This window comes from Aplysia californica, unplaced genomic scaffold (assembly GCF_000002075.1).
Source record: "Aplysia californica isolate F4 #8 unplaced genomic scaffold, AplCal3.0 scaffold00222, whole genome shotgun sequence".
NCBI lineage: Eukaryota > Metazoa > Mollusca > Gastropoda > Aplysiida > Aplysiidae > Aplysia > Aplysia californica.
Window position 1 is genome coordinate 755,013 of NW_004797492.1, and position 10,554 is coordinate 765,566.

Genomic DNA, 10,554 nt, shown 5'->3' on the forward strand with positions numbered 1-10,554 from the left:
AGAAGTGGGCCGTGAGGAGAAGAGCCAAATCTAGAGGTCTAGTCTAGTGCGACTTTGCGTATATTTTTTTTTTTAAAGAACAAAAATTGTTTCCAGCGAAAGGAAGCAACTTTTTTTCTTTTTCAGGGCGGTTTGAGAGAATGGAGTGGAAAAGACATTTTCATCAAGAAAGAGTTGAAATACTAGAGTTTTGAAACTCGTAACTTACCATAGAGAGGAGCAAAACAAATCGGGCAAGTGTAACAATAGTTAAAGAACTTATCTAATTACTTATTTTTCATTCGTTCTACATGTTTCCAACTGCCGGTTGAAGAAAATATACATGAATTAGAACAGTTAGACTACCCATGGGGAGAAGCGGGCCACCATCGGCCCTGTTCTCCCCACGTGTGGCCCACTTTTCCCCATTTGTAGAAAAATAATCTTCAACACATTTCCATGCTGTTTTAGTCATATTACCTATTTTGTTAGAATATGAAATAAAGATAGAGGCTTAGATCTTGATCTAGACCAGTGGTTTTCAAAGTGGGCGCTACTGCCCCCAGGGGGCGGTGACGAGAGTTTGGGGGGCGCTGTGACGAAACTGGGCGATTGGGGGGCGCTGGTGGGCGTTAAGGGGGCGGTGCGAAATTTTAATGACATGCAACATAAAAAATGATGAAGGGAAAAAAGCCACATTAAAAAAATCAAAAACAACAATTGATAGCTTAAGCATAGTTTACAATACTACTTATAACTAAGAACTTTCTTTCCCATCCCGCAAATCCCATATAAAGAAGATACATCACGACAAATCTGACAAAGATCTGGCATGCTTTAAAAACTCTAAAGATCAATTTTCAGAAATGGAAATCAGTTAAACCGATGTTTGCAGCCAAAGTCGATCAAGCTGATGTAGGCTTACGAGCAACATATAATTTATCTCAGCTAATTACAAAGGCAGGCAAAAAACATGCTATCGGTGAGGACCTCATATTGCCTGCGATAAGAGAGGTGGTCAGCACAGTCCTGCAATATGCCCCGGAGCTTGTGTTGAACGTTCTCCCACTAAGTGACAATACCATTCAAAGACGTTTTGATGAGGTGTCAGCAAATGTTGAGGAATCACAGTGCAAAATGCTGAAAGGACGTGATCTCAGCCTTTAACTGGATATCAGTTCATAGAGGGTGAGGAAATAATGCAAGAATTGTTATTTGCGAAAATGTTGGAAACAGATACCAAAGGCGAGTCCATTTTCAAAGTGGTCCAAGAATTTTTCGAGGAGAAACAGATCCCTCTGACCAATACAGTTGCCTGTGCAACAGATGGGGCACCGTCGATGGCAGGTCGGAAACGTGGATTTATGAACTTCTTGAAGAAATCAGTCCATGGAGTATTTACTGTTTACGAGTAAATATTGTTACAAACTGAAGTCTGGTGGCTCTCGAAAGGAAACTGTTGAACACAATTATTGTTCTGCCTGTTTGACTTTGTGCTGGAGGTTTTTTTTTCAAGAAACAGACAGTGATCTCTGCAATAAACTGAAAGAATACAAGAACAACATTGCGCTTATCACAGATCTTTTCACAAAGTTCAACCAGTTCAACTTTCAGCTGCAGGGGGATGACACCAACCTGATCAAGCCCTTCGCCATTCTTGTCAAAATTGGAAATGATCCTCCGAAACATTGGCAGAAGAAAATTCCTCAGTTTCCTAGCTTGTCGAGACACTGAAAGAAGGGCGCGTTTCTGACGAGGAACTACAAATATATATAGCAACCACCTCAGAGATTTGCATGCTGATATGAAGACAAGGTTTAGCCTCCTGATATTTTTTAACTAGAAATTCCATACTGGATACTGGACCCATTGAACACTGATACAGATGATAACTTGCAAGTAGCAATTGAAGAAGAGCTTTTGACGATGAAATGTGACTTTGAAATCAAATCATTGTTCAAAAAGCCGTACCAGTCATTCTGGTTGAAAACTGTTGTGCAAGACAAATATCCCTCCAAGTGGGAAAAGATCAAGTTGTTGTTTATCTCTTTTCCCGCCTCCTATCTAGTAGAAAGGGGATTCAGTGCAGTGACAAGGTTGCTGACGAAGCGTAGCGATTTGCGTCTGCTACTGACAAATCTGAAACCTGATGTTGATAAGTTGGTTCCGTCTTAGCAGGTCTATCCTTCCCATTAGGGTAGTGTCAATAACTTATATGCGCATGCTTACTCCGTAGTTTACCCTTACTTGATATCTCAATGTGTCTTTTCTTTTTTTTTTTTTCCTTCCATTTTTTTAAAAGCAAAACATTCACTTGTTTAACAGTTTTTTATGTGCACCTGCTACCACTGCTGATGAAACTGATGATGATGATGATGATGATGATGATGATGATGATGATGATGATGATGATGATCCATGCATACTTTTTCTTTCGTGTGGTTTCTCACATTTGAACAACTTAATAATATTTTTATTTTCTACAATAGAGATATTTGATACAAATCTTATGCCACTACATTGCAGCACGTTGATGGGAGAAAACGTTTCATAAAGATAATGTCAATCTGTTTTCAAACCAATGATCACGGGCGTTTTTGTTTGTTTGTTGTTTTTTTTTGGCGTTTTGCTTCTGTAAATGTGATAATACATGTTTTATTTTTATTGATGTTAATAACACTGGTCGTTTAGTACCGATGACAACTAATAAGCATAAAATGACAGTATTTTGTTCTCAATGCCCTTGCATAAGATTGAAAAAAAATGTGTTTTATTATCTCTCGGCCACGCTTAATTTAAGACTGTAAAGATGGTGATTTGTGACCTAACTAATATTCAGAATTTAGGCACGTTACTTTCTACCCTGCTGTTTGAGCTCTCTCTTTATTTGTGATTGTTATTATATTATGCATGGCATTATGTCAGATTGGTGGTTGGGGCGGAGTAGGGGGCGCTGAGTCTCGGCTGGGTGAAAAAGGGGGCGGTGGGCGAAAAAAGTTTGAAAACCACTGATCTAGACCTTTAAAACAAACCTCGGGGTAGTATTGTAGTAGTCTACCACTTACCTGCCAAACGATGTTCAGGGGGATGTCGTACACTTATCATCTGCCCAACCGACAGATATACAGAAGGCCACCAAATGGCAGACTGGTAGGAGGTACACACTTTACAATGTTTACAGCCCCCACAGACAACATGCGACTTGTCTGATCTGCAAGCAGCCTATTATGAAAAAAACAACAACATTTGTGCGGGTGACTTCCATGGCCACTCTCCTGAATGGGGCTACGTCAACTATAACGGCACAGGAGCTGTGCGAAACCAGCAACTTATCTGTGTTACAAGGTGTCAACTCAACTCCTACCTTACTTCACAGAGTCCACTTGACTCTCAGCCGGCCTGATTTCACCGTCTGTTCATCCGACATTAAAAACTCCTGCCGCACCGAAGTGATTAGTGATTGAAGACATAGGAAGTGATCACATGCCTATCTTTACACAGATCACCTCCCAGCTGCATTGAACCACCCTCGGAGAACTCGATGGAACTTTAAGAAAGCCAACTAGGCAGAATATGAAAAGACCTCGGACGAATTGCTCTCTTGCATAGCAGAAAGAGAAGATGCTGATCTTTTTAATGAACAAGTCACCCAAAGTATTCTTAAAGCTGCATCTCAGCACATTCTATGGGGATGCCGAACAAATTTCAAACCCTTTTGGGGTGAAGAAATCCATACTGCTGAGGCAGAAAGAGAGAAAGCTAGACAGTCATAGGAAAAATCACCATCACCAATAAACAAAATACACTACAACAAGACCTGCGCTCAGGTGAAAATGACAGTAAAAAAAAAGCCAAAAAAGAGAAGTGGACTCAAACCTGCAAAGATCTTGACCTTCACCACAATAGAACAAAGGCTTGGTCCCTTGCCAGCAACCTCTCGAGAGAAAGACAAAAAAGCAACCCAAACCCTTTTTCCTGTCAGGCAGCACCATCACTGAAGACCAGAAGAAAGCGGAACACTTTAACCGGTTTTTCGCCTCTGTAAACAGGACAGGCAGACTAACCGAGGCTGATAGACTCCTCATAAATAGGACTAAGCATAAAGAAAAAGCTCCTACTGTGAACAACTCGCTTTTTGAAGAGGATTATAGCATGGTGGGACTCAGTCAGGCCCTCAAAAAGCTAAAGGAAAAGAAAGCACCAGGACCAGATAAGATACACATCGAAATTTTGTGCAACCTTGGTGCTAAAGGAAAAGACATTCTTCTTTCCCTGATAAATACCTCTTGGAGAACAAGCGGAATACCAAAGGCATGGAGGATCGCCCAGATTATACCGCTCCTGCAAAAAGGGAAACCACCTGGAGAAGCGAAAAGCTACCGACCTATCTCATTAACATCATGTATCGGTAAGCTAGCGGAAAGAATGATAAACAACCGTCTCTACTGGTACCTGGAAAAACACTAACAGCTTGAATCCACACCAAGCAGGCTTCAGAAAAGGCAACAATACAGAAGACCAACTTTTTAAACTGAGTCAAAACATCCAGGATGGATTTCAGGAGACTAAACACACTGTCGCCATCTTTGTAGATCTCCAACAGGCGTACGACAGAGTGTGGAGAAAAGGCCTACTCATGAAAATGACGGACCTCGGGATACATGGCTAACTTTACAAATGGATCAAGTTCTTCCTGTCGGATCGAAACATTGAAACCAAGGTAAACAATGCCCACTCGTCAAGAGAAGTACTCGAGGAAGGGATTACCTCAAGGTTCCTGTCTGGGTTGCACTTTGTTCCTGATCTTCTTTAATGGTGTAACGGGCGTGCTGAAATCAGAAAAGACTCTACTTTACGCTGATGATCTTGCTCTCTGACAGACACATAACACACGATAGTAGGAGCAAGGAAATTAAATGAAGACCTCAAGAGGCTCCACAATTACTGTCAGAAATGGAAACTTAAAATTAACTGTACGAAAACAGTATACACCATCTTTACGAAGGTCCATAAAGCAGCCAAAGAAAATTTCCAACTAAAGATAGGAAATGAAAGTCTCCACAAAGAAGAACATCCAACTTACCTAGGAGTCAAACTTGACCATAGTCTAACAATGAAAAGCCAAGTGGAGAGTATAAAGAACCAGGCAAAAAAAAAGACTCCAACTTTTATTAAAGAAACTCGCAAACAGTTCATGGGGATCCGACAAACAAACTCTGAGAGCTCTATACCTTGGTTATGTCCGATCTTCCCTGGAATAAGGCAACAGCCTACTCCCTATGTGCAGTACAACTACTTTCAATACCCTTGACAAGGTCCAAAAAAATGCCCTTCGTTTTATAAATGGTGGCATGAGATGTACACCTACTGCCGCATGTGAAATCCTTTCAAATGTTGAACCCCTTGGAACCCGCAGAGATAAAGTAGTTTTGGAGTTACAACAACCCAAACTGGAAATTAGTAGAAACATGGAAACCAAAGAAACGAATTCAACAAAAGTCAATCATGCATCACATCACAGAACTAATGGAGAGTCACCATCTACCACAAAACAGAAAAGAAACCAAAAAAGTCAACCAAAACATCCCTCACCACCTTTCTTTAAAAAAGCCAATCATTACAACATCCCTCAGAGACAATAGCTCAAAGTCTTCAGACCCAGTGACGCTGATGCTTGCATCACATCAAACAATCGACAGCTATTCAGATGACTGGATACACGTCTATACGGACGGCTCAGCATTCAAAGGCACGACCAAAGCCGGATATGTAATACTAATACAGTACCAAGAAGGAAGTTCCAATGAGATCTCTGCAGCCTGTGGAGAGAAATGCAGCAACTACGATGCAGAAATGATGGCAACTGAAACTGCACTGTACCATCTCCGCAATTTGGTTGTTGACACTCTTCCTGGAAAAGCACAGAGTATTGTGATTTTCACTGACTCACTATCAGTCTTACAAGCCATAGAAAATGACCATCATCTAAACCAAGATTTGACTCATATAGTGTTTGGCTCCCATTATCTGATAACATTCTGTGACATCAACCTAGTAATGCAGTGGGTCCCCAGACACTCAAACATACCTGGAAATGACAGAGCAGACACACTTGCCAAACGGGGATCTAGACAGGAACAACCCAACATTCCAACTTCATATAACACTGCAAAACAAATCATTAAAAGCAATAACCAACAAGATTGGATGAACAGATGGGCCCTAAGAAAGACAGGTAGGGCAGTTTTCAAACATATGACCACGACAAAAAGGAATGACAAAATCAACCACCTACAGAGAAAGAAACAGACCACAATGTTCCGCTTACGAACAAAACATACACAGCTCAACTTCCACCTGAACAGAATAAACCCGGAACTTCCCCCAATGTGTCCCTTGTGTGCCTATGTATATGAGACTGTGGATCATCACCTGTTCCACAGCACAGCCCTAAATGACATCAGAGCTACCCTTCTCCCTCCGAGACCTAACATTGACAACACACTCTATGGAACATTACAGCAACTGCAGCAAACCTGCACTTATCACTACATGGCATTGGACAGAAGGGCGAGAGCCCAGCTGTTGCTGGATCGATAACAACAACAACACAACAACAACAACAGCAACAACAACAACAACAACAACAACAACAACAACAACAACAACAACAACAACAACCATTCTGGGGTTTTCCCTCATTGGTGCTCTAGTGTGACACTGTGTGCCCACTTTCAAGTCTTTTGGCATGAACCAGCGTCAAGAAGACACGCATTTAACATGCTTTAATCTTTCTTTTTTCTGTTCAATCTCTAGGGACAAAGCTACATATCAAAGGAAGACCAGCACAGGCACAGCCTTACCTGATACAGTGAACAATGCAGGGGCAGCTGTCAAAAATATGATGTGCCTTTGAGGAAGTCACCCACCTTCACGGCATTGCTCGCACTACCCTTCAAAACAATGTAAAGAAAGCTCTTCAAGGTGATGTTGAATTGTTTCCAAACTATCGGCACAGTCAAGTACCCACAGTAGAACAGGAGGCTGAATTGACGCTGTACATATTGAAATGTGCCAAAAGATCCTATTGTTTGACAACTGCTAACTGCAGAAAACTCTTCTATGAAATCGCTGTTGCGAATCACCTATGACCTTTTGTACTCATCTTCGGAGTATGATGCAAAATGTGCCGGAAAGGAGACGTGGAAGATGGGCTTTCTTAAAATTTCTTTGGAGACATCTGCAACTCAGTTTGCAACAACTAGTGACTATCTCATAGGCAGGGGTCACAGATTTCAAACATTCTGTGAGAACATTTTTCAACTTGCTGCAGGCTCTTTCTAGATAGAGACCTGGGTGTCTCTGGAGCTCAGATACTCAATCTTGGCGAAACAGGAATCATAACAGTTCACTTAAAGTCCCAAAAGTCATCGGACCTCGTGGTAGCCTACTAAACAGTTGGACCAGATAACATTAGCAGAGCGTGGCGCGGTGTGTTTGTTCACAACAACAAAAAACACCCAGTTTTACTTACTTATTTTACTTTTTTCTTCCGCTTATACCGGTGGGTGTCGCGGGGAGACACGGGCGTCTGTCTGCAGCAAGGCGAGTGGCCTGTAGGAGGGACATCCAGTTTTACTAAGTTGGGATTGTTGTCAAGGGAAGGGACGAAGGTGATGTTGAGGCTGAGTTGTTGTTGTTTTTTTCAGAAGAAAAGACAAAAAGAGCCCACACTTTGTAACACCAGCAGTGGAAGATACTTCCTGTGTCCATATTGACTCAATCAGAGGCAGTGGCGATGCGTCTATATAATCAAATAATCACTGCTTCCCTTCCTAATTTTGAAACATTGTCACTGTCAAATTCACCCATAAACGTAAACCTCATAAATTAAATGTAAAAAGACGTTCATAATCAACAATGAACAGTATGCATAACATTAAAAACGGTTTCACGGCCTCAGAAATAGCATGCTCACCCCTCTCGGGCCACTCCATAAGCAGTCGCAAGCTTTGATTAAGTAAGCTTAAAGTGAGGCTGGAAGAGTCTACCAATAGAGTTGAAGGGAACATGTGCATAGCAGTCAAAACTGTTTCATTGCCACATATAGGCTACCCTGTTTTGGGGCCACAGCTATAAGCAATCACAAACCCTGATTATATAAGCTAACTAACACTGGTCGAGTCTACCTCACAAATGTGAGGGGAACTAACTCCTAATAATAATAATCTCTTGACTGCTGTAAGTGCTTGTTGTTGTTTTTTCCTCGACTTTTTACCGTCCTATAATCAGATCGTGACCTCTATTATGACACCAGCTCCTGGCCGCGAAAGGCTAGACAAACACAGCTAAATGTGAAATTTTAAAAATGATAATTGTCATGTTCTACCAAAGAGTTAGACTCACTGGTAGATCTATAACATACAGATCTAGTACTGACATCTCTGCTTCTTTGCTTTGTGTTTGTGTATTCACATCTAGTAAAGTTCAATTTAATTTTAGTTGACTTTGATAATTAATAAGATACTTTCCTGAATATTTTGGCGGTTGAATACATACAATATGAATTCCGGATTTGTTTTCATTTACAACTCAGAGTCGCTGCCTCGAGTAAGATTCTTGTGTGATATCTACAGGCCATATCTGGTCCCGTTTCACTTTGATTACCCTGCCAAACAAGTCAGCCTTCGCCCCTGAATTCAGAGGCACTATTGCAAGAACCATGGAGGTGACATCTGTTTCTAGGTTGACTTTGGATACTTTGGTGGTCTTTATTTGCGTTTAATTCCATAGGTGTGCCGTTGCGAGGAGTGTATTGCTTGTTTTTTTGTTTGTTTAGGTTTCAGTTGTATTACCTTAACTTCTCCCCACCCATGGCCCACTTCCCACCATTGACTCCATTGTATATGTTGACTTCAGCACCATATAAAACCATTTTCATTCTTCCTCTGTGTACCGCCTATAACTGGTATTTAAACACAATAAATGTTGTTTCGATTGATATAAAGCACTTTGTCCTCGTTTTTTTTTTTCATTTTTGAGTTATTTCGTTTTTTTTCAAAGATCCTTCCGCGGTGGCCCAATTCCGCACTCTCTCCTAAGTGACTGATAGCAACACCGTTGTCGATGGCAGAATGACCTATTTACTTTTCTACACAAGCATGTTTAGAAACATGAAATGAGAGAGAGAGAGAGAGAGAGAGAGAGAGAGAGAGAGAGAGACAGAGAGAGAGAGAGAGAGACAGAGAGAGAGAGAGAGAGAGAGAGAGAGAGAGAGAGAGAGAGAGCGTGTGTGTGTGTGTGTGTGTGTGTGTGTGTGTGTGTGTGTGTGAGAGAGAGAGAGAGAGAGAAAGAGAGAGAGAGAGAGAGAGAGAGAGAGAGAGAGAGGGGGGGGGGGGGGTCAATGCACATCACGCACCAGGGTTGATAAGTTAATTTTTAAAAACCAGTAGATTAACTAGAGAGATGCTTTTCATGCAGGATTTTAGCCAAACTAACGGGAAAAAAAACCCTGCTAAAAACTTGTATAAAACCGCCACGGCAGATATTTTTGTGTTTTACGTTTTATATTATATCAATTACGTAAAAGTAAACTTTTTTTCACCATTCTCACAGCCATCCATACTTTAGTATGCATGTTATAGATTTGCGTATGAAAGACGACAAAAAATTTAAAGCAGAAGTGAAGAAAATTGTCAAACTACTACTACTGAAAAAGACTTTGCCAATTTTTGTTTTACCTATCTACCAAGCTGGCAACACTGATGTAGAGATCAAGGCCTACTTTCATTTCTTCGACAAAGACAAGGCCAAGGCCAAAGAGACGAATTTTGTTAGCAATAGCATTATTGAAAAACGTATCTTTGTTGTAGTCAATCTTTACTTAATTCTTTCCACCTTATGTAGCTTTTTAAATCAAATCTTTATAAGAACCGAAATATTTTGTGATAACTTTTCAGGAACAGATTATTCAGGGATTATTTTTATTGAAAACGAAAGCCTTTTACCGGAAGTCAAAAGCCATCATTAGATCTCTATACCCCTGCGCCTCAATCTAAACAACAATGGCTACTTCCAGCGGCGTCAGTCCCGAACTGATTGACCAATTTGTTGCTGTTACAGGTATCCTTTATTACTTTTGTTTTGTATATGTTTTGGTAAATTGTTGCACTTTTGTGACAGAACTTTTTGAAGTAAAATTAGTGCTGAATTCAATGTTTAGGCATCCGTTTTCCTGCCCTACGTGTTTGTGATTGTCATTGTGTTTACCAACGCCAACCTCCAACGCTGACCCAACGTCAACGTTGCTCTGTCACACTCTGTTAAGTTGTGGTGTTGATTTGTCTGTTGATCACATTCAAATGACCGAATGCTCGATTCACCGGCAGAGGCAGAGGGTAAACTGAGGCAGAGTTGATGATAACTTACTTTTTGGGCGCTCGGCACTCTTCGTCTAGATTCTAGATCTAGAATCTAGATTTAGATGGCCATCTCTAGTGAGAATAGTGCAGGCGAGTCTTGTGGCTATTCTCACCCGGTGCGCGTTCACCAAATTTTGCGTTCACCCTAAACCAC

At 41.0% G+C, this 10,554-nt stretch overlaps 1 protein-coding gene across 1 annotated transcript in view; it reads left to right on the plus strand.

Moving 5' to 3' along the window:
• The first annotated feature begins 9,371 nt into the window (after positions 1 to 9,371).
• The window catches only part of LOC101855951 (UBX domain-containing protein 7), a 34,644-nt gene continuing 33,461 nt past the window's right edge, over positions 9,372 to 10,554 (plus strand). Inside the window, exon 1 of the mRNA XM_005099698.2 lies at positions 9,372 to 10,101. Within this exon, the coding sequence (XP_005099755.1) occupies positions 10,044 to 10,101 (58 nt within the window). The 5' untranslated portion in view covers positions 9,372 to 10,043. The remainder of the gene's footprint in view (positions 10,102 to 10,554) is intronic.